The 27614-nt window shown below is 51.6% G+C and overlaps 1 protein-coding gene across 1 annotated transcript in view; it reads right to left on the bottom strand.

The window, feature by feature from the left end:
* The window catches only part of SPEG (striated muscle enriched protein kinase), a 497600-nt gene that overhangs the window by 297068 nt on the left and 172918 nt on the right, over window positions 1-27614 (bottom strand). The window contains exon 10 of the mRNA XM_029605011.1: window positions 21733-21908. Within this exon, the coding sequence (XP_029460871.1) occupies window positions 21733-21908 (176 nt within the window). The remainder of the gene's footprint in view (window positions 1-21732; window positions 21909-27614) is intronic.

Genomic DNA, 27614 nt, shown 5'->3' on the forward strand with positions numbered 1-27614 from the left:
AGGACTGGGCCAGGAGGGGCGAGGAGAGCGTGCAGGACTGGGGCGAGGAGAGCGTGCAGGACTGGGCGAGGAGGGGCGAGAAGAGCGTGCAGGACTGGGCCAGGAGGGGCGAGGAGAGCGTGCAGGACTGGGCCGAGGAGAGCATGCAGGACTGGGCGAAGAGGGGCGAGGAGAGCGTGCAGGACTGGGCCGAGGAGAGCATGCAGGACTGGGCGAGGAGGGCCGAGGAGAGCGTGCAGGACTGGGCCGAGGAGAGCGTGCAGGACTGGGCGAGGAGAGCGTGGAGGACTGGGGCGAGGAGAGCGTGCAGGACTGGGCGAGGAGAGCGTGCAGGACTGGGCCAAGGAGAGCGTGCAGGACTGGGCGAGGAGGGGCAAGGAGGGACGAGGAGAGCGGGCAGGACTGGGCGAGGAGGGGCGAGGAGAGCGTGCAGGACTGGGCGAGGAGAGCGTGCAGGACTGGGCCGAGGAGAGCATGCAGGACTGGGCGAAGAGGGGCGAGGAGAGCGTGCAGGACTGGGCGAGGAGAGCGTGGAGGACTGGGCCGAGGAGAGCATGCAGGACTGGGCGAAGAGGGGCGAGGAGAGCGTGCAGGACTGGGCGAGGAGAGCGTGGAGGACTGGGGCGAGGAGAGCGTGCAGGACTGGGCGAGGAGGGGCGAGGAGAGCGGGCAGGACTGGGCGAGGAGGGGCGAGGAGGGACGAGGAGAGCGGGCAGGACTGGGGCGAGGAGAGCGGGCAGGACTGGGGCGAGGAGTGCGGCAGGACCGGGGCGAGGAGGGGCGAGGAGGGACGAGGAGAGCGGGCAGGACTGGGGCGAGGAGTGCGGGCAGGACTGGGGCGAGGAGAGCGGGCAGGACTGGGGCGAGGAGAGCGGGCAGGACTGGGGCGAGGAGTGCGGCAGGACCGGGGCGAGGAGAGCGTTGATTCCCAGCATGAGGCACCTAACATAGGAAACGAAACAGCAGCCACCCCAGGAGGCCTCAGGTTGACCCAGGTTTTCAGCTTAAATCTGGAGGTTCCTGCGTTATGTGCCCAACTCTAGGGCCCTATCACCGAGATGCCGAGGTCTGGTGGTCCCTTTTCTCTGAAAGTGGCCTCTTGGCTTCTAACAGGAAAGATGAGTAAGCCAAGCCTTTGGAGGAAGCAGCCCCACACTCTAGAAAGATCCTAGAAAGGCCATCGAGAAGGTTCACACTGAAAGCTTTCCTCCGGCAAAGCTCCCCGTCCCATCCTATCCTCGCCTCTCCCCACACCAAAGCATCAATAGACCCTGTGTACACCATCTGCCCCTCACCCTCTCCTCAATACCCTCTAAGCACACCATCCCCCCATTTCCTCAAAATAAGGCTTGGCATGGCCATGTCTGCCTGAGACTCGGCTAGGAGTGCAGTCCTTATCCCTTTGTCCACATTCAGAGGCTGCAGCTTAGGGCGGGGGGAGGACACTAACCAGCATTATTCGCCTTTTCAACTCTACCACAGAAAAATACCGCACCAAAAGCAGAAGCAAGCACCCCAATGCCCCGGGTACGTTTCAAAGGGAAATCATGCGTCCCCGATGCAGGACGATTGAAACTTGCCCCATAGGTCACAGACCTACTCTGAGTACAGAGATGGCCACGAGCTTCCAGGGGAAGTCAGTCACTGACTCAATGACCCTGTGTAAGGTCCTCAGAGAGAATTCTTCATCATAAATCCACACAATAATTTAGTACCGAGCCTCTTTATCACTTTCCTGCTCTGACCTTCCATGATCTCATTGGAGCACAACCATACCAAGAACTTAATGACTCTCTACCCACTTCTATAGGCACCATCTTACCCTGTGCTTAATGACTCTCTACCCACTTCTATAGGCATCACCCTACCCTGTGCTTAATGACTCTCTACCCACTTCTATAGGCACCATCTTACCCTGTGCTTAATGACTCTCTACCCACTTCTATAGGCATCAGCCTACCCTGTGCTTAATGACTCTCTACCCACTTCTATAGGCATCAGCCTACCCTGTGCTTAATGACTCTCTACCCACTTCTATAGGCATCACCCTACCCTGTGCTTAATGACTCTCTACCCACTTCTATAGGCACCATCTTACCCTGTGCTTAATGACTCTCTACCCACTTCTATAGGCATCAGCCTACCCTGTGCTTAATGACACTCTACCCACTTCTATAGGCACCATCTTACCCTGTGCTTAATGACTCTCTACCCACTTCTATAGGCATCACCCTACCCTGTGCTTAATGACTCTCTACCCACTTCTATAGGCACCATCTTACCCTGTGCTTAATGACTCTCTACCCACTTCTATAGGCATCACCCTACCCTGTGCTTAATGACTCTCTACCCACTTCTATAGGCACCATCTTACCCTGTGCTTAATGACTCTCTACCCACTTCTATAGGCATCACCCTACCCTGTGCTTAATGACTCTCTACCCACTTCTATAGGCACCATCTTACCCTGTGCTTAATGACTCTCTACCCACTTCTATAGGCACCATCTTACCCTGTGCTTAATGACTCTCTACCCACTTCTATAGGCACCATCTTACCCTGTGCTTAATGACTCTCTACCCACTTCTATAGGCATCACCCTACCCTGTGCTTAATGACTCTCTACCCACTTCTATAGGCATCAGCCTACCCTGTGCTTAATGACTCTCTACCCACTTCTATAGGCATCACCCTACCTGTACTTAATGACTCTCTACCCACTTCTGTAGGCATCACCCTACCCTGTGCTTAATGACTCTCTACCCACTTCTATAGGCACCATCTTACCATGTGCTTAATGACTCTCTACCCACTTCTATAGGCATCACCCTACCCTGTGCTTAATGACTCTCTACCCACTTCTATAGGCACCATCTTACCATGTGCTTAATGACTCTCTACTCACTTCTATAGGCATCACCCTACCCTGTGCTTAATGACTCTCTACCCACTTCTATAGGCACCATCTTACCATGTGCTTAATGACTCTCTACCCACTTCTATAGGCATCACCCTACCCTGTGCTTAATGACTCTCTACCCCTTCTATAGGCATCTCCCTACCCTGTACTTACTGACTCTCTACCCCCTTCTAAAGACATCTCCTTACAATGGGACCGTTAGTGTAAAGTGCACTCAGCTGAGCTCACTGTTTTACCTGCAGTTGAACGCGTGATTTTAACGCACATCCACTACCCTCTTATATAGTAAGGGGTTTAAAGAGTCCAAAACGTGCATCAACTCTCTCCCCCCCCCCCCCCCATCGAAACTAACAGTGCTCCTCGCATGCAAAGACATGTTGATGACGCTATTAGTCATTCACCCAGGATACGAGAAAAAACATGTGTGGCCAATCCGCACCTTTCATGCTCAGAAATTTGTGCCTGCCCTTGGGCAGGCACAAATTTCTGAGCAGCCTAAAAAAGGTCTGCTTTTCTGTACATCCTTCGACTTAATATCGTAGCGATATTAATTTAGAGGAACCAAAGGTAAAAAAAAAAAAAGAAGATTAAGAACAAACGTGCTGGCAGATCAGTCAGGAAAACGAACATTCAGTTTTACGAGCGTCCATTTTCCTAATCCGTGGCTGTGTACCAGTAAGGAAAACGGACGCTCGTAAAATTAAAGCTCGCTTTCCTAACCAGCGGACAGCCGACCTCTCCTGGGTGCCCACTGCTAAGGAGGCACTAGGAGCGCGCTATTCCCTCTAGCACCTCCTTTTTAGGGTGACCCTTCATTTACATTCAGGATGGTGCACCCAGGAGAGGTGGCTGGGCGCGTGTTAGGAACATGCGCGCTCAGCACTGAGCACCTGTTTTCCCGCAGACCTTACAGTATCGACCTGAATGTGCTTAATGATTTTCTACACCATTCTATAGATACTTCCCATGTGCTTACTGACTCTCTACCCCTTCTATGAGCACCACTGTACCATGTGTTTACTGACTCTCTACCCCCTCTATAGGCACCATCGTACCATGTGTTTACTGACTCTCTACCCCCTCTATAGGCACCATCGTACCATGTGTTTACTGACTCTCTACCCCTTCTATGAGCACCACTGTACCATGTGCTTACTGACTCTCTACCCCCTCTATAGGCACCATCTTACCATGTGTTTACTGACTCTCTACCCCTTCTATGAGCACCACTGTACCATGTGCTTACTGACTCTCTACCCCCTCTATAGGCACCATTTTACCATGTGTTTACTGACTCTCTACCCCTTCTATGAGCACCACTGTACCATGTGCTTACTGACTCTCTACCCCCTCTATAGGCACCATCTTACCATGTGCTTACTGACTCTCTACCCCTTCTATGAGCACCACTATACCATATGTTTATTGACTCTCTACCCCTTCTATGAGCACCACTGTACCATGTGCTTACTGACTCTCTACCCCTTCTATGAGCACCACTGTACCATGTGCTTACTGACTCTCTACCCCTTCTATGAGCACCACTGTACCATCTGCTTACTGACTCTCTACCCCTTCTATGAGCACCACTATACCATGTGTTTACTGACTCTCTACCCCTTCTATGAGCACCACTATACTATGTGTTTACTGACTCTCTACCCCCTCTATAGGCACCATCTTACCATGTGCTTACTGACTCTCTACCCCTTCTATGAGCACCACTGTACCATGTGTTTACTGACTCTCTACCCCTTCTATGAGCACCACTGTACCATGTGTTTACTGACTCTCTACCCCTTCTATGAGCACCACTGTACCATGTGCTTACTGACTCTCTACCCCCTCTATAGGCACCATCTTACCATGTGTTTACTGACTCTCTACCCCTTCTATGAGCACCACTGTACCATGTGCTTACTGACTCTCTACCCCTTCTATGAGCACCACTTTAGCATGTGCTTACTGACTCTCTACCCCCTCTATAGGCACCATCTTACCATGTGTTTACTGACTCTCTACCCCTTCTAAGAGCACCACTGTACCATGTGCTTACTGACTCTCTACCCCTTCTATGAGCACCACTGTACCATGTGCTTACTGACTCTCTACCCCCTCTATAGGCACCATCTTACCATGTGTTTACTGACTCTCTACCCCTTCTATGAGCACCACTGTACCATGTGCTTACTGACTCTCTACCACCTCTATAGGCACCATCTTACCATGTGTTTACTGACTCTCTACCCCTTCTATGAGCACCACTGTACCATGTGCTTACTGACTCTCTACCCCCTCTATAGGCACCATCTTACCATGTGCTTACTGACTCTCTACCCCTTCTATGAGCACCACTATACCATGTGTTTATTGACTCTCTACCCCTTCTATGAGCACCACTATACCATGTGTTTACTGACTCTCTACCCCTTCTATGAGCACCACTGTACCATGTGCTTACTGACTCTCTACCCCTTCTATGAGCACCACTGTACCATCTGCTTACTGACTCTCTACCCCTTCTATGAGCACCACTATACCATGTGTTTACTGACTCTCTACCCCTTCTATGAGCACCATTGTACCATGTGCTTACTGACTCTCTACCCCTTCTATGAGCACCACTGTACCATGTGTTTACTGATTCTCTACCCCTTCTATGAGCACCTCTGTACCATGTGCTTACTGACTCTCTACCCCCTCTATAGGCACCATCTTACCATGTGTTTACTGACTCTCTACCCCTTCTATAGGCACCATCTTACCATGTGTTTATTGACTCTCTACCCCTTCTATGAGCACCACTATACCATGTGTTTATTGACTCTCTACCCCTTCTATGAGCATCACTATACCATGTGTTTATTGACTCTCTACCCCTTCTATGAGCACCACTATAACATGTGTTTACTGAATCTCTACCCCTTTTACAGGCACATTAAAATGTGTTTTTTGTCTCTTTTCACCCTTCTATAGAAACCACTGTTCCATGTGTTTACAGACTCTCTACCTCCTTCCATAGGTAACAGTTACCATGTGATTTCTAACTCTCTTCTCCCTTCTATGAAGAGCACTGTACCATGTGCTCATTGACTCTCCACCCACTTCTATAGCCACCATTGTACCATTTGCTTACTGACTCTCTACCCCTTCTATAGGCACCATCTTACCATGTGCTTACTGACTCTCTACCCCTTCTATAGGCACCCTCTTAAGTGTTTACTGACTCTTTGCCCCTTCTATTAGCACAATCTTACCATGTACACTTAATGACTCTCTACCTACTTATATAGGTACCATGTTATCATATGCTTATTGACTCTTTATCCCTTTTTATAGGCACCATCTTACAGTGTGCTTACTGATGCTCTACCTCCTTCTATGAGCACCATGTGCTTACTGACTCTCTACCCCTTCTATAGGCACCATCTTGCCGTGTGCTTATTGATTCTCTATCCCCTTCTATAAGTGCCACCTTGACATGTGCTTTAGACTCTCTACCCCCTTCTATAGGCAACAACTTACAATTTATTTTAATTTATTTTTTTAAAATCACTTTTTGGTCACCTAACTGATACAATCTTCTTAGGCAATGTACAATATGAATTCAACATAGCTTAGAACACAATTTAAAAATAACAAATACATCAATAACATAATAAATGCAGTCATTCCATATCTAAATCACCAGTCATCAGGCAAGTTTTTAAAGTCTTCTGAAACCTTAACAAATCCACTTCTCTCAAATTTGATGGAAGGCTATTCCACCATTTGCTTATTGACTCTCTACCACCTTCTGTAGGCAGCACAACCATGTGCCTGCTCTCTATCCTGTTCTATAGGCACACATTATGATGTGCTTCTTGACTTTCAACCACCCTTCTCTAGGCACCATCCTAGCATGTGCTTATTAACTCTCTAACTCCTTCTATAAGCACTATCTTTGCATGTGCTTACTGACTCTCTACCTCCTTCTATAGGCACCACTTTAGCATGTGCTTACTGACTCTCTACCCTTTTCTATGAGCATCACCTTAGCACATGCTTATTGACTCTCTACCTCTTTCTATAGGCACCATCTTAGCAAGTGCTTACTGACTCTCTACTCTCTTATATAGGCACCACTTTAACATGTGCTTACTGATTCTCTGCCTCCTTCTATAGGCACCATCTTAGCATGTGCTTACTGACTCTACCGCCTTCTACAGGCACAAATTTAGCATGTGCTTACTGACTATCTACCTCTTTCTATAGGCACCATCTTAGCATGTGCATACTGACTCTCTGCCTCCTTCTATAGGCACCATCTTAGCAAGTGCTTACTGACTCTCTGCCTCCTATAGGCGCCATCTTAGCATGTGCTTACTGACTCTACCACTTCTATAGGCACAAATTTAGTATGTGCTTACTATCTACCTCTTTCTATAGGCACCACTTTAGCATATGCTTACTGACTCTCTGCCTCCTTCTATAGGCACCATCTTAGCAAGTGCATACTGACTCTCTGCCTCCTTCTATAGGCACCATCTTAGCAAGTGCTTACTGACTCTCTGCCTCCTATATGCGCCATCTTAGCATGTGCTTACTGACTCTACCACTTCTATAGGCACAAATTTAGTATGTGCTTACTATCTACCTCTTTCTATAGGCACCACTTTAGCATGTGCTTACTGACTCTCTGCCTCCTTCTATAGGCACCATCTTAGCAAGTGCATACTGACTCTCTTCTATTGGCACCACTTTAGCAAGTGCTTACTGACTCTCTACTCTCTTCTATAGGCACCACTTTAGCATGTACTTACTGATTCTCTGCCTCCTTCTATAGGCGCCATCTTAGCATGTGCTTACTGACTCTACCGCCTTCTATAGGCACCATCTTAACATGTGCTTACTGATTCTCTACCTCCTTCTATAGGCATCACTTCAGCATGTGCTTACTGACTCTCTACTCTCTTCTACAGGCACTGCTTTAGCATGGGCTTACTGACTCTCTACCTCCTTATATAGGCACCACTTTAGAATGGGTTTACTGACTCTCTGCCTCCTTCCATAGGTACCTTATCATGTGCTTACTGACTCTCTATTCTATAGGCACCACTTTAGCATGTGCTTACTGACTCTCTACCCCTTTCTAGGAGCATCACCTTAGCACGTGTTTATTGACTCTCTGCTACCTTCTATAGGCATCATCTTAGCATGTGCTTACTGACTCTCTATCTCCTTCTATAGGCACTACTTTAGCATGGACTTACTGACTCTATCTCCTTCTATAGGCACCACTTTAGCATAGTCTTACTGACTCTCTACCTCCTTCTATAGGCACCATCTTATCATGTGCTTACTGGCTCTCTACCTCCTTCTATAGGCACCACTTTAGCATGTGCTTACTGACTCTCTACCCTTTTCTATGAGCCTCACCTTAGCACATGCTTATTGACTCTCTACCTCCTTCTATAGGCATCATATTAGCATGTGCTTACTGACTCTCTATCTCCTTCTATAGGTGCCGTTTTACCATGGGCTTACTGACTACCTCCTTCTATAGGCACCATCTTATCATGTGCTTACTGACTCTCTACTCTCTTCTATAGGCACCGCTTTAGCATGGGCTTATGTTATTGGGATTCCTCATACCAGTAATTCTTTTGAAATACACCATTAAGGGCACAATTCCCTACGCTTTCTTCCCTTAGAGAGAAAGTTGGACAGAAGCGTCAGTGAGCCAGGTTTGTACTGTGCTTTTCGTTAGACAAACTTCCTCCCTAATAATGCACTGTAGAGAGAGAGAGAAACAGATTCAGAGCGTGAGGATGGGCGTTTGGGGATGGAGTGAGTCATGGGCACAGGTCCACGGAGCAGAATGAATTAAGATGCATCTGACACTGTAGGTGTTGGTGGTTCAGACGAGAGCTGCTGTCTGTGCTCCCCCCAGCTCCTTGTTCTATCTCTAGGCTGTGCTCGCTCCTACACCTAGGCCAGGAATTGCCAGTGCAGTCCCCGTGCCTCCCTTGCCGGCAGAAGAGTCTTTCCGTGCCAGAATCTGCACCGGCAGCTTTCCGAGGCGGTGTTCTTTGCTTGCTTTTTAGTGTCCCTGGGTTCAGGGAAAGGAAGAGAAGGGGTCTAGATGTCCACTCCTGGCCAGCTGGTTGCTTGCTTTTGTGTTTAGCAGAAGGCAGGGTCCAGTGACTAAGAGTTCTGTCCAGCTAAAGCGTGAAAGCTGCAGTTCTGACAGGCAGCAAAAGCACATAAGGGTCCCACCTTATCTCACTCCCCCTGTGTACAGACAAAAACTGCAGTCAGCAAGCAGAAGAGTTAGTTCAGCACACAATACAAAGACAGCAAGCCGGGCTCCCCCTGACATCTACATCCAGGACGACATGGACTTAGGTTAGTAAAATTAGGGATCAGAGGTTAGGGAAGGATTATCGGCAGAGGTCATTCTCCCAGAGGTAATGCAAGGACTTCTCTTTAACACCACTCTTATAAGACAACTGAGCTGTAACCTTGCTCCTGCGTTACACCTCCTCCTCTCTCTGTCAGCTCCTCTATGCTTCACTCACTCTGTCCTCTCCCATCATCCCCTTAACCCAGCTCTCTCCTCTCTCATTACCTGTTCCCTCCACAACTCTGTGCCCCTGTGCATCTCTCAGACTCCCCCCCCCCAGTACTCTCCTCTCTCCCATCAGCTCCTTTCCCCAGCTTCTCCTCTCTCCCATCACCTGTTCCCTCCACAACTCTGTGCCCCTGTGCACCTCTCAGACTCCCCCCCCCCAGTACTCTCCTCTCTCCCATCAGCTCCTTTCCCCAGCTTCTCCTCTCTCCCATCACCTTCTGATCGCTCCACAACTCTGTGCCCCTGTGCATCTCTCAGACTCCCCCCCAGTACTCTCCTCTCTCCCATCACCTCCTTTCCCCAGCTTCTCCTCTCTCCCATCACCTCCTGATCGCTCCACAACTCTGTGCCCCTGTGCATCTCTCAGACTCCCCCCCCAGTACTTTCCTCTCTCCCATCAGCTCCTTTCCCCAGCTTCTCCTCTCTCCCATCACCTGTTCCCTCCACAACTCTGTGCCCCTGTGCATCTCTCAGACTCCCCCCCCCCCCCAGTACTCTCCTCTCTCCCATCAGCTCCTTTCCCCAGCTTCTCCTCTCTCCCATCAGCTCCTTTCCCCAGCTTCTCCTCTCTCCCATCAGCTCCTGTTCCCTCCACAACTCTGTGCCCCTGTGCATCTCTCAGACTCCCCCCCAGTACTCTCCTCTCTCCCATCACCTCCTGATCGCTCCACAACTCTGTGCCCCTGTGCATCTCTCAGACTCCCCTCCCCAGTACTCTCCTCTCTCCCATCAGCTCCTTTCCCCAGCTTCTCCTCTCTCCCATCACCTGTTCCCTCCACAACTCTGTGCCCCTGTGCATCTCTCAGACTCCCCCCCCCCCCAGTACTCTCCTCTCTCCCATCAGCTCCTTTCCCCAGCTTCTCCTCTCTCCCATCACCTCCTGTTCCCTCCACAACTCTGTGCCCCTGTGCATCTCTCAGACTCCCCCCCCCCAGTATTCTCCTCTCTCCCATCACCTGTTCCCTCCACCCCACTGTGCATCTCTTGTTCCGATCCCAGGATGCAGGCCGGGATCTCCTACCTTCCGACGCCAGGCTCCGACCTTGGCTTCCCTCTCCTTGGCAGCAGCTGGCAGCCGCCACTGCGGTGACGCCACTGCCAGGACTCCCAGCGCGGCAGGGGACGGCTCTCTGCCAGCCCGCGGTGCCTCTTTCCCTCCAGCAGCTGTTGCTGCGTGGGATATACTGCTGCCGCCATCTTCCTCAGCCTCTAGGTGCATGAGCGCGCCACTGGCTGGGGTTTAAATGAGCCACGGCAGGAAAAGCTCCCGTGGCCCCTGGTGATGATGTCTGCTGCTCAGGGTATTTCAGGCAAGCTCTGGCAGTTCCTGATCCACCTCCTGTCCAGCTCCTGCCCTTATTCCTGCTCCAGTTCCTGTTCCTCGGACGGATTTTGGCTCCTGGCCTGGATTGTTCCTATGACTTCTGCTGCTGCTTGACTCTGACCCTTGGACCGAACCCGACCAAGAGATCTGCCACCTGCCCCTCATCCCTGGACCGGACCCCAATACGAGATTCGCCGCCTGCCTCAGACCTCTGGACCTAGCCCACTGCTGTCCTGCACCGTCTGCCTCGGACCTCCGGCCCCCTATCCACCGCCTGTCTCCTCTGGCCGTGCTCCGTGGGATCATCCTCGCAGAGACCTCCCTAAGACCAGCCGGCCCAGGTACCCAAGGGCTCAACCTGCGGGGAACGTGGGCTGGTACTGGCGAAGCTCCCGCTGGCCTCTGCTTCCCATCCGGCCTCGCCTCCCGACGGAGGGTACCTGTGGGGGTCTCCCCCACAGGTAACGCCAACTCCACCTAGGTCTAAGGGTCCACGTCCATAACAGGTTGCCAAGGCCATGGACCCGGCTGAGGCTTCCACCCTGCTGGCCATTCCAGGCCTGCCCCTCAAAATCCAGAAGCAGCAGCAGTACCTCGAGGCCTTGGCAGCCTCCATTAAGCACCTCCATGCTCGACTAGACTCTTTGTCTTACTCCAGCCACCTTGTTGGCATTGACGCCTAGCCCAACAGCCCAGCTAGTTCTGGCTGGGTCCTCGGTTTCACTGCCGGCACTGCCTCAGTTCAATGGTGATCCGAAACTATGCAGAGGATTCACCAACCAGTGCTACACGCATTTCACACTGCAGGCTGCCGCCTTCCCGGATGAAGCGACCAAAATAACCTTCATCCTCTCGCGCCTCAAGGGTAGAGCTCTATCCTGGGCCTCCCCGCTCTGGGAGCATTCGGATGCCCTCTTCCAAGTTCTGTCCTGCTTTGTCCCCGCCGTCCAACCACCGAGCGTGTTCGCTCTCCCTCTTCCGGAGAGAATCCCCTCCCGGGGGGTTCCACCTCTCACCACTCCAAAGAGCCCATGTAGCTGGGGCGAAGCAAACTTACTCCGGAGGAGCATCAGCACCGAAGGCAGGCCTGTCTCTGTCTTTACTGCGAAGCAGTGGGACATCACCTAACCCAATGTCCAGACCATCTGGGAAACTCCCCGGCCTAGGGCCAGCAGGGACCCTGACCCTAGGCACAGCCAGTCCATCTCTCCAACTATCCTTACCCACGATGCTGACCTGCAGCTTCCGCTCCTGCCCAACCTTCGCCCTGGTTGACTCTGGGGCTGGTGGGAACTTCTTGTGGAAAGACCTGGCACTCCATCTGAACATTCCCATCAGGACCCTCAACATACCTTTGACTATCGCTTCCATCCATGGGGATCCCCTGCTGGGGAGAATCACGTGGGTTACCGTGTCAGTTCATATGCAGATCGGGGCCCTCCATGAAGATGAAATCAAATTCTTTCTCCTGGAAAAATCCATTCACCTGGTAGTCCTGGGCCTACCTTGGCTCCAGCTTCACTCACTCCAGTTCAACTCGTCCACCCTGCAGCTCAATGATTGGGTCCCCACTGCCGGGAATCTTGCCTGAGACCAATTAAGCCCGAGGAAACTCCTCCGTCTCTCCTGTTGACTACCATGACCCCAGGCATTCCTGTTCCTTATGCAGACTACTCAGACTACTTTTCCAAACAGATGGCTGACTTCCTGCCACCTCTCTGGAAGTTTGACTGCACCATAGAACTCCTGCCTGGAACATCACCTCCCAGGGGCAGAGTTTACCCACTCTCCATCCCTGAAACCAAGGTTATGGCCAAATACATTACAGAAAATGTATCCAAAGGCTTTATTTGTCCTTCCTTCTCACCCACAGGAGCGGGCTTCTTTTTCGTGACTATAAAGGATGGCTCCTTACGCCCCTGTATTGACTACAGGGGCCTTAATGCTATTACTCACAAGGATAAATACCCGCTGCCTCTGATAAACAAGCTATTTGATCACTTGTAGGGTGCCACAGTTTTCTCCAAGTTGGATTTGAGAGCTGCCTACAACTTAGTCCGGATTCGCTTTTCTGACATCTGGAAAACTGCCATTAACACCAGGGATGGGCATTATGAATAGCTCGTGATGCCCTTTGACCTTTGCAATGCCCTGGCAGTCTTCCAGCAAATGATGAACGAGATATTTCGAGACCTTCTCTATAATAAAGTTCTCATCTGGATGACATTCTCATCTACTCAAGAGACCTGACGACACACCACCATGATGTCTGCCAAGTCCTCCAGTGTTTGCATGACAGTCATCATTATGCCAAGTTGGATAAATGTGTTTTTGAGATGCAAAGCTTCCCCTTCCTTGGCTACATAGTCTCCAGACATGGCTTTGCTATGGATCCCAGAAAACTCCAATGTATCCGAGACTGGCCCCAGCCATCTTGTTTGCACGCGCTCCAGTGCTTCCTGGGGTTCGCTAACCATTACCACCACTTGATAGCCAACTACTCTGTTATCGCGGCACCCCTTACTGCACTTATGTGGAAGGGGCAAGCCCAAAAAATTGGGACCCTGAGGCCGTCTCGGCATTTAAGGCTCTAAAGGAGGCCTTTCTCAAAAAACCCTGCTTGCAGCACCCATATCCCAGTCGACCTTTCATCATGGAGGTGGATGCCTCATCTGTTGGAGTCAGAGTCATTCTCAGCCAGTGCTCTCCCAAGGGCAAACTTCATCCGTGCTCGTTCTTCTCTCACAAATTCACCACGACAGAGAGTCATTATGGCATCGGCAACTGTGAGCTCCTCACTATTAAGCTGGCATTGGAAGAGTGGCGCCCCTGCCTCTAGGGAGCTCAGCATTGGTTTACCATATATATCGACCATAAGAACCTGAAGCACCTCAAACAGGGCCGCGCCTAAACACCAGAACGGCTCATTGGTTGTTGTTCTTTTCACGGTTCGACTTTGACCTCAAGTACCACCCTGGAGAGAAGAACTTGTGTGCTGATGCGCTCTCTCGCTCTTTTGAGCTTGAAGATGTCCCAGATGTACCCCAGTATATCAACTCGGCACGCATCCATCTGCTCACGTCAACCACAGACCCCATCGGAAAGATGGTAGTTCCCCAAAGGCTCTGCGAGAGTGTTACAGTGGGCCCATGATTCTCGGGTCGCTGGGCACCCCGGGCTTGCACAAACTTTAAGTCTTCTCCAGTGTTTCTACTGGTGGCCCAACATCGTCCAGGATGTCCAGGCCTACGTGGACTCCTGCCCAACGCGTGCTCAACAAAAGACCCTGGTGGGGCACCCGTGGGGGCTCCTGCAACTTTTGCCAACCCCCAAGGAGCCCTGGGTCCATCTACCCATGGACTTTGTAGTGGATCTCCCTAAGTCCGACAGCCATACCGTGATCTGGATAGTCATGGATTGTTTTTCCAAAATGGCTCATTTTGTTCCACTTCCTGCTCTGCCACCCGCTCCCGAATTAGCCCGCCTCTTCTTTATCCATGTCTTCCGACTACACGGGCTTCCCAAGGTCATCTCCTCAGACCGTGGACCTCAGTTTGTGGCCCAGTATTGGTGGCCCTCTGTCAGAAATTTGGAGTGAACCTATGTCTGACCACTGCATATCATGCCCAGGCCAACGGCCAAGCAGAACGTAAAAACCGCTCCCTGAAGACCTTCCTAAGGGCATACTCCAATGACCAGCAGGACAACTGGTCCCAACTCCTTCCGTGAGCAGAATTCTCCCACAATTCCCACATCTGTGAGTCCACCGGCTCTTCACCATACTCCATCGTCTAGGGCCGACAGCCACAACCTCCTCTGCCAGTGCCCCTTGTCAGTCCCCTCTCCAGCTGCCCAAGCCATAGCAGAGGCTCTGCATGCAGTGTGATCCCGTACCTCGAAGATGCTCCAAGAGTCCGCTAATCATGCTAAGAGAACCGCTAATGCTCATCGCAGATTGGTGCCTGTATTTCAACCGGGAAACAGGGTTTGGCTAAGCATGCGCCTCATTCACCTGAAGCTTCCCTCTCAGCGCCTGGCTCCTAAGTTTATTGGTCCATTCCCAGTCACCAGTCGCATCGGACCTGTGTCATATCAACTCTGTCTTCCGCCTACCTTGAGGGATCCATAATACTTTTCATGTATCCCTCCTCAAACCTCTGATTCTTTTGTGGCCATCTTGCAAAGCTCCAGAAACTCATCCTCTTGTCACCGAGCCAGACTCCACCTACCAGGTCTTTGACATCAGGAAGAGAGGTCGCAAGTGGGTACACTTCCTTCCCTGGGAGGGTTACAGCCCCAAGGAAAATTCCTGGGAGCCAGCTGCCAATATTCTGGACAAAGAGTTACGTAGGCAGTTTCACGCCAGCCACCCCAGTAAGCCCAGACCTCCAGGAGAGGCCGTAAGGGGGGGGGGGGGGGGTGTACTGTTACGATCCCCGGCCACAGGCCAGGATCTCCTAACTTCCGCCGCTGCCAGGACTCCCAGCACGGCAGGGGACGGCTCTCCGCCAGCCCATGGTGCCTCTTTCCCTCCGGCGGCCGCCGCTGCCATTTTCCTCAGCCCTCTGACCCTAGGCGTGTGCACGCGCCACCGGCTGAGATTTAAAGGGGTCGCGGAAGGAAAGGCTCCCGCGGCCCCTGGTGATGATGTCTGCTGCTCAGGGTATTTCAGGCAAGCTCTGGCAGTCAGGGCTCGCCTTGGCAACAGGTCTCCTCGCTCATTCCTGGCGTTGCCCTGCATTGCTGTTCTTGTTCCTCTGTTCCAGTTCCTGATCCACCTCCTGTCCAGCTCCTGTATTCCAGTACCCGTTCCAGCTCCTGCCCTTGTTCCTGCTCCAGTTCCTGTTCCTGCTCCTCGGACGGATTTTGGTTCCTGAGCCAGATTGGTCCTGACTACAACTTCTGCCGCCTGTCTCTGACCCCTGGACCGAAGAGATCAGCCGCCAGCCTCTGACCCCTGGACCAGACCCCACTACAAGATTCGCCGCCTGCCTCAGACCTCCGGTCCCTGTTCCCCGCCTGTCTCGTCTGGCCGTGCTCCGCAGGGTCATCCACGCAGAGGCCCACCTAAGGCCGGCCAGCACCGGTACCCAGGGCTCAACCTGCGGGGAACGTGGGCTGGTACTGGCGAAGCTCCTGAGGCCTCGTCTCCCGACAGTGGGGACCTGTGGATCTCCCCCCACAGGTAGCGCCAACTCCACCTCGGGTTAAGGGTCCACATGCGCAACATCTCTCAGGCTTTCCCCCTCACCAGTCTCCTCCTGTATTCATCTCTAGCTCTTTCCTCTCTCCCATCACCTCCTGTATCCCTCTCCAGCTCTCTCCTCTCTCCCATCACCTCCTGTATCCCTCCCCAGCTCTTTCCTCTCTCCCATCACCTCCTGTATCCCTCTCCAGCTCTCTCCTCTCTCCCATCACCTCCTGTATCCCTCTCCAACTCTTTCCTCTCCCCATCACCTCCTGTATCCCTCTCCAGCTCTTTCCTCTCCCCATCACCTCCTGTATCCCTCCCCAGCTCTTTCCTCTCCCCATCACCTCCTGTATCCCTCTCCAGCTCTTTCCTCTCCCCATCACCTCCTGTATCCCTCCCCAGCTCTTTCCTCTCCCCATCACCTCCTGTATCCCTCTCCAGCTCTTTCCTCTCTCCCATCACCTCCTCTCTCCCTCTCCAGCTCTCTCCTCTCTCCCATCATCTCCTGTATCCCTCTCCAACTCTCTCCTCTCTCCCATCACCTCCTGTATCCCTCTCCAGCTCTTTCCTCTCTCTCATCACCTCCTGTATCCCTCTCCAGCTCTTTTCCCTCTCCCATCACCTCCTCTCTCCCTCTCCAGCTCTTTCCTCTCTCCCATCACCTTCTCTCTCCCCTCTCCCATCACCTCCTCTCTCCCTCTCCAGCTCTTTCCTCTCTCCCATCACCTCCTCTATCCCTATCCAGCTCTTTCCTCTCTCCCAACACTTCCTGTATGCCTCTCTATGCCTCTCCTCTCTCCCATCACCTCCTCTATGTCTCTCCTCTCAGCTACTGCATCTCCCCCACCCACCTCCTCATTGTTTTGTAATCACATTGCAGGCTCTGCACTACGAAGTCGTTATGGAGCAGTGTGTGGTGCGGGAACTCACTCTGCTAACTTTAGCCGGGATATTCAACAGGATTTAAGCGGCTAAGTCTCTGCTGAATTTAGTCAGTAAAATTAAGTTACATAGCGTTTACCAGTTAATGTTACGGCAAGCTTCACAGTGACTATAAACACCCGGATAAGTTTAGCAGGGCAGTGTGCAATGTTGGCATTAAGCAGATAAACTTAAACCAAGCACCCAGAACACCCTCAATGCCACCTCCCAGGTAATGACTCACCCGGCACAAAATTATTGCAGCAGAGCTTTGCACAGCTAAGTGTTAAACCTTGCCAGGCAAAGCCCTATCAATAATGCCCTGTAAAGATGAGCAAAGAGAAAAGATAGCACGAAGGGCGCCAATGACATCAGCAGCCACGCAGCGCTAATCCAATGAGGTAATTACGTATTAGCAGCTGCATCCAAAATGAAATATGCGTCCCCCTCCCACTATCTCCTGTGCTGCTGCTGCTGATGTGTAAGGTACACCTCCCCCTCCCACTATCTCCTGTGCTGCTGCTGCTGATGTGTAAGGTGCACCTCCCCCTCCCACTATCTCCTCTGCTGCTGCTGCTGATGTGTAAGGTGCACCTCCCCCTCCCACTATCTCCTGTGCTGCTGATGTGTAAGGTACACCTCCCCCTCCCACTATCTCCTGTGCTGCTGATGTGTAAGGTGCACCTCCCCCTCCCACTATCTCCTGTGCTGCTGCTGATGTGTAAGGTGCACCTCCCCCTCCCACTATCTCCTGTGCTGCTGCTGATGTGTAAGGTGCACCTCCCCCTCCCACTATCTCCTGTGCTGCTGCTGCTGCTGATGTGTAAGGTGCACCTCCCCCCTCCCACTATCTCCTGTGCTGCTGATGTGTAAGGTGCACCTCCCCCCTCCCACTATCTCCTGTGCTGCTGCTGCTGATGTGTAAGGTGCACCTCCCCCTCCCACTATCTCCTGTGCTGCTGCTGCTGCTGATGTGTAAGGTGCACCTCCCCCTCCCACTATCTCCTGTGCTGCTGCTGCTGCTGATGTGTAAGGTACACCTCCCCCTCCCACTATCTCCTGTGCTGCTGCTACTGATGTGTAAGGTGCACCTCCCCCTCCCACTATCTCCTGTGCTGCTGCTGCTGATGTGTAAGGTGCACCTCCCCCTCCCACTATCTCCTGTGCTGCTGCTGATGTGTAAGGTACACCTCCCCCTTCCACTATCTCCTGTGCTGCTGCTGCTGCTGATGTGTAAGGTACACCTCCCCCTCCCACTATCTCCTGTGCTGCTGCTGCTGCTGATGTGTAAGGTGCACCTCCCCCTCCCACTATCTCCTGTGCTGCTGCTGCTGATGTGTAAGGCGCACCTCCCCCTCCCACTATCTCCTGTCCTGCTGCTGCTGATGTGTAAGGTACACCTCCCCCTCCCACTATCTCCTGTGCTGCTGATGTGTAAGGTACACCCCCCCCCTCCCACTATCTCCTGTGCTGCTGCTGATGTGTAAGGTACACCTCCCCCTCCCACTATCTCCTGTGCTGCTGCTGCTGCTGATGTGTAAGGTGCACCTCCCCCTCCCACTATCTCCTGTGCTGCTGCTGCTGATGTGTAAGGTGCACCTCCCCCTCCCACTATCTCCTGTGTTGCTGATGTGTAAGGTGCACCTCCCCCTCCCACTATCTCCTGTGCTGCTGCTGCTGATGTGTAAGGTACACCTCCCCCTCCCACTATCTCCTGTGCTGCTGCTGCTGATGTGTAAGGTGCACCTCCCCCTCCCACTATCTCCTGTGCTGCTGATGTGTAAGGTGCACCTCCCCCTCCCACTATCTCCTGTGCTGCTGATGTGTAAGGTGCACCTCCCCCTCCCACTATCTCCTGTGCTGCTGATGTGTAAGGTGCACCTCCCCCTCCCACTATCTCCTGTGCTGCTGATGTGTAAGGTGCACCTCCCCCTCCCACTATCTCCTGTGCTGCTGCTGATGTGTAAGGTGCACCTCCCCCTCCCACTATCTCCTGTGCTGCTGATGTGTAAGGTGCACCTCCCCCTCCCACTTTCTCATCTGTATTCAGTGCCACTCAGCTGCAGGCAATCCCTACATGGCTTCATGTTTGACATATCCGCAGTCTCTGAGCTCCCATCAACTGTGTGCTGATCTCGCCAAGGCTAAAGAAGTTCTCTCATCTGAAGTTACTTTGGTCATCCCTGGATCTTCTTTTAACAAATTGGCTACCCTGCATTCCTCTCATACAGAGGAAGATTGAATTATAAACCACAGGTTATCAGTAGCAGCTTTGCAATTTCATAGTTGAGTTACTTTACAACCCTGTGCTGAATACCATCTGGTCCTGGTAATTTGTTACTATTTAGTTTCTTCATTTGCTGTAGCACATCTTCAAAATACACATTGATTTGTTTCAGTTCCTCTGAATCACCACCTACAGAGAGTAGTTTCCGTGTGGCTATGACACTAACGTCCTCCACAGTGAAGATGAACAAAGAATTATTTTAGTTTTTCTGCTATGGCTTATTCTCCCTCAGTTCCCCTTTTATCCCCTGGTTATCTAATGGTCAAAATAATTCCCTGTATGTTGGGAACCCTCTCAAAGTTCATTTAGTAAAATTAGTGTTGATGTTGTTGTAACTTTATTAGCTCAGATTGTGAAATCGTCTTTAGAGCAAGGTTGTATTCCCCATGTATGGAAGCCAGCAATGGCGAGACTGACTGGAAACATCTTGCTCGGATCCTCTAAATATAACTCTTCATCAACCTGTTCCCATGCTTCCCTATCTCGGGAAACTGTTGGAGAAGTTGGCTTGTAGGCAGTTCCTGCATTGTTTGAGCTTGCAAAGAGTTTGTATCCTTTCCAGTTACGGTTTTGCACGGGACCCGTTCTCCTGTCTCTTGCAGATGATATCCGAGTGGCTGTGCAGGACGGCCAGGACTCTTTCAGTGCTGCAGCCTGATACTATTCATTGTGATGTGCTTTTGCATGGCTTGTCAGAGATAATGGGAGCTGGCTTGGCTCCATTCTGTGGTAGGAATTATTGTAAGTCCCTCTTGCTCTAGTAATTCGCATTATTGAAGCGTTCGTGGTAAGATCAAGATGTTGCTGTAGTCACCAAGTTAAGTCTTTGTTTGGCAGCTCCTGCTGACTGGTTGGCAGTGCTTAGGCTTAAATCGAACCCTGAGAAACCTGAGTTGCTATGGGTAAGTGAAAGGGGGAGACGGCTTTTAACCCTTCTGTCTTTTAAGGGTCTTCCTTTGAAAGCTGCTGGGATGGTTAGGAGCGTAGGGGTCTTCCCGATTCGGAGTTATTCACGGAGCAGCAGAGTTTTTCTGTGGTTCATGGAGCTTTTGCAAGCTCTCCCCTTATTCGGGGATCAGGTGATTTTGCTATGGTTTTCCATTCCTTGGTTACTGCAAGGACTGAGTATTGTAATGGTCTCTATGTCAGGGAATGCAGAAGAGCGGGGCTTGGCTACTCCTAAGTAAGATGGGAATGATCACGGAGCCCTTTGCTGTAGGCACCTTATCGGCTGCTGACTGAGGACAGGATCAGTGCAGAGAGGGGCACTAGAAGCCCTAGTGCGTGAGACATAAGGACCTATTTCTATACCCTCCAGACACACTATGTACTCTGCAGAGCTGAGGAGTGATGGGGAGCAGAGATGTAAAGGATGAGCCGTACCCCACCAGGAGAGGAGGAACTGCCTGCCATGGTCTTCTCTTCTTGCCCTTGTCCTGGACGTCCTGCCTGCACCCTCCTCCCTGGCACGGTGCCCAGCACAGACCTCAGCTGCGGTTATGAGGGGATGCCCTGGCCCGGCACTTTCCTCCTGCCCCCAGCCGCCCCATGTTTCAGCTCCCCCCACGCACCCAGCGCACTGACTGCAGCCACCGCCGGCAGATTTGCATTGCAGATCTCATTACCGACAGGGCCGTGTTTCCGCGTCCCGCGGGGCTTGCAGTCATACATGTAACATACATGTCACATACTATCCCAGCAATCTTCAAAAGCCTGTTACCGAATGTGGGGCAAATCCTGCCGACAATCCCTGGCAGACACTTACAGACCTTCCTTTCCGCTTCTATTTATCAGTGCTTATATTACAAAAGAACAAAAACAGAAGTCAATGGGCCACAAATGATGCTCTTTTTCTGGGTAAATATCTTTTTTCTTCTTGATATGAATTTGTGGGGAAAATAAGATAAAACTGAAAAGGAGGGTCCCTGGATTTTTCCTTTGAGAATGACCCTGAGAGTCGGTGCTGGAGGCAATTACCCAAGGTGGCGAGGGGCACGAGTGGCATGGGGGATTTGAACCCTGGCTTCCCTGCTGCTCTGACCACTGCTCTGACCCCCTTTCAATCTCTCGGGGGTCACCCCTGGCCGCTGTGAGTGCCGACTCTGCAGCATCCCCTCCAGGATCAATCCTGGGACCTTGCACCGGGGCCGCGGTGAACCCTTCCCGGCCCCTGGCAGAATCTCTGCAGGGTGACTTGTAAGGGGGGTGGCGGAGGTCGTGCCCTCTGTCTGCCCCCACCCGGGAGGAGGCCATGGCTTGTGCTCGGCGCTGGCGGGCAATGACGGCTTTGTCTGCCACAGAAAAGAGCGAGGCAGTGAGGATGGCAGGAAGACGTCCGTGGTGGCCACGGCCCTATAGCTACCCCCTCCCCCCCTGCTACCCGGGCGTCACCCCCAGCCCTAAGGGCAAGAAGGAAACCCCGAGGGGCAGAAAACGCTGCCCTAACCAGGGAACAGAGAGGCCGGGGGGACCCTACCTCTCACTTCCAGGCGGGCGTCGCAGTGCCGCGTCCCATATTCATTGATTGCTTTGCAGGTGTAGAAGCCGGCGTCGGACATCTCTGCGGCGGTGATGAGCAGAGCGAAGGCGTCGCCTCCTTCCTGCGCCACGCGGTGCTTCCTGTCCTGCCTCACCGGCCGGCGGTTCCTCAGCCTGCAGGAGGCGAAAAGGAGGGAAAGATAGGAATAAGGAAGGAAACGGCAGCGGGGAAAGAGAGAGTCGGGCGCACGCAACAGAAAACGCTCCTGAGAAACCCGATTTTCAGCCCCAGCGCTCTCTGCATTATCCTGGAGCGTCCCCTGCTATTTTCAGCCCCCGCGTTCTCTGCATAATCCTGGAGCGTCCCCTGCTATTTTCAGCACCCGCGCTCTCTGCATTATCCTGGAGCGTCCCCTGCTATTTTCAGCACCCGCGTTCTCTGCATTATCCTGGAGCGTCCCCTGGTATTTTCAGCACCCGCGCTCTCTGCATTATCCTGGAGCGTCCCCTGGTATTTTCAGCACCCGCGCTCTCTGCATTATCCTGGAGCGTCCCCTGCTATTTTCAGCCCCCGCGTTCTCTGCATAATTCTGGAGCGTCCCCTGCTATTTTCAGCACCCGCGCTCTCTGCATTATCCTGGAGCGTCCCCTGCTATTTTCAGCCCCCGCGTTCTCTGCATTATCCTGGAGCGTCCCCTGGTATTTTCAGCCCCCGCGCTCTCTGCATTATCCTGGAGCGTCCCCTGCTATTTTCAGCCCCCGCGCTCTCTGCATTATCCTGGAGCGTCCCCTGGTATTTTCAGCCCCCGCGCTCTCTGCATTATCCTGGAGCGTCCCCTGCTATTTTCAGCCCCCGCGCTCTCTGCATTATCCTGGAGCGTCCCCTGCTATTTTCAGCCCCCACGCTCTCTGCATTATCCTGGAGCGTCCCCTGGTATTTTCAGCCCCCGCGTTCTCTGCATTATCCTGGAGCGTCCCCTACTATTTTCACACCTGAGCTCTCTGCATTATCCTGGAGCGTCCCCTGGTATTTTCAGCCCCCGCGTTCTCTGCATTATCCTGGAGCGTCCCCTGGTATTTTCAGCCCCAGCGCTCTCTGCATTATCCTGGAGCGTCCCCTATTTTCAGCCCCCGCGCTCTCTGCATTATCCTGGAGCGTCCCCTGCTATTTTCAGCCCCCGCGCTCTCTGCATTATCTTGGAGCGTCCCCTGCTATTTTCAGCCCCCGCGCTCTCTGCATTATCCTGGAGCGTCCCCTGCTATTTTCAGCACCCGCGCTCTCTGCATTATCCTGGAGCGTCCCCTACTATTTTCAGCCCCTGCGCTCTCTGCATTATCCTGGAGCGTCCCCTGCTATTTTCAGCCCCTGCGCTCTCTGCATTATCCTGGAGCGTCCCCTGGTATTTTCAGCCCCCGCGTTCTCTGCATTATCCTGGAGCGTCCCCTGGTATTTTCAGCCCCCGCGCTCTCTGCATTATCCTGGAGCGTCCCCTACTATTTTCAGCACCCGCGCTCTCTGCATTATCCTGAAGCGTCCCCTGGTATTTTCAGCCCCAGCGCTCTCTGCATTATCCTGGAGCGTCCCCTATTTTCAGCCCCCGCGCTCTCTGCATTATCTTGGAGCGTCCCCTGCTATTTTCAGCCCCCGCGCTCTCTGCATTATCCTGGAGCGTCCCCTGCTATTTTCAGCCCCCGCGCTCTCTGCATTATCCTGGAGCTTCCCCTGGTATTTTCAGCCCCCGCGCTCTCTGCATTATCCTGGAGCGTCCCCTGGTATTTTCAGCCCCCGCGTTCTCTGCATTATCCTGGAGCTTCCCCTGGTATTTTCAGCACCGCGCTCTCTGCATTATCCTGGAGCGTCCCCTGGTATTTTCAGCCCCCGCGCTCTCTGCATTATCCTGGAGCGTCCCCTGGTATTTTCAGCCCCCGCGCTCTCTGCATTATCCTGGAGCGTCCCCTGGTATTTTCAGCCCCCGCGCTCTCTGCATTATCCTGGAGCGTCCCCTGGTATTTTCAGCCCCAGCGCTCTCTGCATTATCCTGGAGCGTCCCCTGGTATTTTCAGCCCCCGCGCTCTCTGCATTATCCTGGAGCGTCCCCTGGTATTTTCAGCCCCCGCGCTCTCTGCATTATCCTGGAGCGTTCCCTGGTATTTTCAGCCCCCGCGCTCTCTGCATTATCCTGGAGCGTCCCCTGCTATTTTCAGCCCCCGCGCTCTCTGCATTATCCTGGAGCATCCCCTTGTATTTTCAGCCCCTGCGTTCTCTGCATTATCCCGGAGCATCTCCACCCTACAAAGAAGGCAGGGTGTATTGTGCATAGAGCGGCAGTTACTTCCATTAATAGAAGGAATGGGGTAACCTGCATGTAGCGGCAGGACTACCCTGGTAGGCCTGATTGACAAACTGAAGAGTAGTAAATCACCTGGACCGGATGGTATACACCCCAGAGTTCTGAAGGAACTAAAAAATGAAATTTCAGACCTATTAGTAAAAATGTGTAACTTATCATTAAAATCATCCATTGTACCTGAAGACTGGAGGATAGCAAATGTAACCCCAATATTTAAAAAGGGCTCCAGGGGCGATCCGGGAAACTACAGACCGGTTAGCCTGACTTCAGTGCCAGGAAAAATAGTGGAAAGTGTTCTAAACATCAAAATCACAGAACATATAGAAAGACATGGTTTAATGGAACAAAGTCAGCAGGGCTTTACCCAGGGCAAGTCTTGCCTCACAAATCTGCTTCACTTTTTTGAAGGAGTTAATAAACATGTGGATAAAGGTGAACCGGTAGATATAGTATACTTGGACTTTCAGAAGGCGTTTGACAAAGTTCCTCATGAGAGGCTTCTAGGAAAAGTAAAAAGTCATGGGATAGGTGGTGATGTCCTTTCATGGATTGCAAACTGGCTAAAAGACAGGAAACAGAGAGTAGGACTAAATGGGCAATTTTCTCAGTGGAAGGGAGTGGACAGTGGAGTGCCTCAGGGATCTGTATTGGGACCCTTACTGTTCAATATATTTATAAATGATCTGGAAAGAAATACGATGAGTGAGATAATCAAATTTGCAGATGATACAAAATTGTTCAGAGTAGTAAAATCACAAGCAGATTGTGATAAATTGCAGGAAGACCTTGTGAGACTGGAAAATTGGGCATCCAAATGGCAGATGAAATTTAATGTGGATAAGTGCAAGGTGATGCACATAGGGAAAAATAACCCATGCTATAATTACACAATGTTGGGTTCCATATTAGGTGCTACAACCCAAGAAAGAGATCTAGGTGTCATAGTGGATAACACATTGAAATCGTCAGTTCAGTGTGCTGCGGCAGTCAAAAAAGCAAACAGAATGTTGGGAATTATTAGGAAGGGAATGGTGAATAAAACGGAAAATGTCATAATGCCTCTGTATCGCTCCATGGTGAGACCGCACCTTGAATATTGTGTACAATTCTGGTCGCCGCATCTCAAAAAAGATATAATTGCGATGGAGAAGGTACAGAGAAGGGCAACCAAAATGATAAGGGGAATGGAACAACTCCCCTATGAGGAAAGACTAAAGAGGTTAGGCTGATCAGTATGGAGAAGAGACGACTGAGGGGGGATATGATAGAGGTGTTTAAAATCATGAGAGGTCTAGAACGGGTAGATGTGAATCGGTTATTTACTCTTTCGGATAGTAGAAAGACTAGGGGGCACTCCATGAAGTTAGCATGGGGCACATTTAAAACTAATCGGAGAAAGTTCTTTTTTACTCAACGCACAATTAAACTCTAGAATTTGTTGCCAGAGGATGTGGTTAGTGCAGTTAGTATAGCTGTGTTTAAAAAAGGATTGGATAAGTTCTTGGAGGAGAAGTCCATTACCTGCTATTAAGTTCACTTAGAGAATAGCCACTGCCATTAGCAATGGTTACATGGAATAGACTTAGTTTTTGGGTACTTGCCAGGTTCTTATGGCCTGGATTGGCCACTGTTGGAAACAGGATGCTGGGCTTGATGGACCCTTGGTCTGACCCAGTATGGCATTTTCTTATGTTCTTATGTTCTTAATAGAAGTCATGGGGGTAAGCTGCACAGAGCAGCAGTTACCGAGCGAGGAGTGAGGACGTCATTTCTGCAATCCTTGGCGAGAAGCATGTGACGTCGGCGGCACGTCGAGTGACGCGGCGTCACGTGATTCCCGGCTCGTTCGCGCCGGACGGCTCTTTCGGCCCAAAAAGAACTTTTGGCCAGCTTGGGGGGTCAGGAGGCCCCCCCAAGCTGGCCAAAAGTTCTTTTTGGGCTGAACGAGCCGTCCGGCGCGAACGAGCCGGGAATCACGTGACGCCGGCGTCACTCGACGTGCCGCCGACGTCACATGCTTCTCGCCAAGGATTGCAGAAATGGCGTCCTCACTCCTCGCTCCATCACCAGGGAGTTGTGGTAAGTCGGGGGGGGGGGTGATTAAGGAGGGTGAGGGGGTTTATATTTTTATTTTGGCTCAACAATCGCGATTTCCCACATATCGAACATATCTATGTTCGATATGTGGGAAATCCGATCGTTTATGTCGAATCAATTTTTTAAGTAAAAAAAAAATATGAGTTGCGTTTTACTAATGCGTAAATCCGAATGCACCCCTAGCAGTTACTACCCTTAATAGTCAGCTTGGGGGTAACCTGCACACAGAACAGCAGTTACTGCCTTAACAGAAACATGGGGTAACCTGCACAGAGTGGTAGTTACTACCCTTAACAGAAATATGGGGGTAACCTGCATGGCGGCAGTTACTGCCCTTAACAGAAGGCATGGGGGTAACCTGCATGGAGCAGCAGTTACTACCCTTAACAGAAACATGGGGGTAACCTGCACAGAGCAGCAGTTACTACACTTAACAGAATGCATGGGGGTAACCTGTACGGAGCAGCAGTTACTATCCTTAGCAGGAACATGGGGGTAACCTGCAAGGAGCAGCAGTTACTACCCTTAACAGAAACATGGGGGTAACCTGCACGGAGCAGCAGTTACTATCCTTAGCAGGAACATGGGGGTAACCTGCACGGAGCAGCAGTTACTATCCTTAGCAGAAACATGGGGGTAACCTGCACGGAGCAGCAGTTACTATCCTTAGCAGGAACATGGGGGTAACCTGTACGGAGCAGCAGTTACTATCCTTAGCAGGAACATGGGGGTAACCTGTACGGAGCAGCAGTTACTATCCTTAGCAGGAACATGGGGGTAACCTGTATGGAGCAGCAGTTACTATCCTTAGCAGGAACATGGGGGTAACCTGTACGGAGCAGCAGTTAAAAGCCTACATACCTTGCTGGGCAGTCTGGATAGGACATTTGGGTCTTCATCTGCCATTCTTTACCATGTTATTATAATACCTGGACCCAAGAAGCAATGAGGAAGGTGATCTATGGAAGCCGTGAGGGTGAAAGAAGAAGAAATGGATGCCAGATGTCTTTAAAACCTTTACTGGCTACAAATGACCGACTCTGGCTGAGTTTCGCCACTTATTAGGTGGCTGCCTCAGGGGCTGTATATGTAAGATTTAGGATAGACAAGTAGAGGTCATGTTAATTTAAACACCTTCTGATATGTAAAAGGACCACGACTGTGCACAAAGGCATCTGTTCTTTACATAAAATATCGCTGACTGCGTCATCCACAGCAGGCGCAGGGGCAGATGAAGTCTGCCGCCTCCACTGGTAAGGCTTCTTTCAAGCCTGTGTGAAACAATTATTGAAATTTGGCCACAATGAACAAACATATTTTGGAAAAGGTGGTGCAGAAGAGCGAGAAATACATTATTGAAATTTGCTCGCATGAAAACCGATTTGCTTTTTATTTCGTATGGAATTTTTTCTGAGCGCTGTGTGAGATTTCC

The sequence above is a fragment of the Rhinatrema bivittatum genome, chromosome 6 (genome assembly GCF_901001135.1).
Source record: "Rhinatrema bivittatum chromosome 6, aRhiBiv1.1, whole genome shotgun sequence".
Classification (NCBI taxonomy): Eukaryota; Metazoa; Chordata; class Amphibia; order Gymnophiona; family Rhinatrematidae; genus Rhinatrema; species Rhinatrema bivittatum.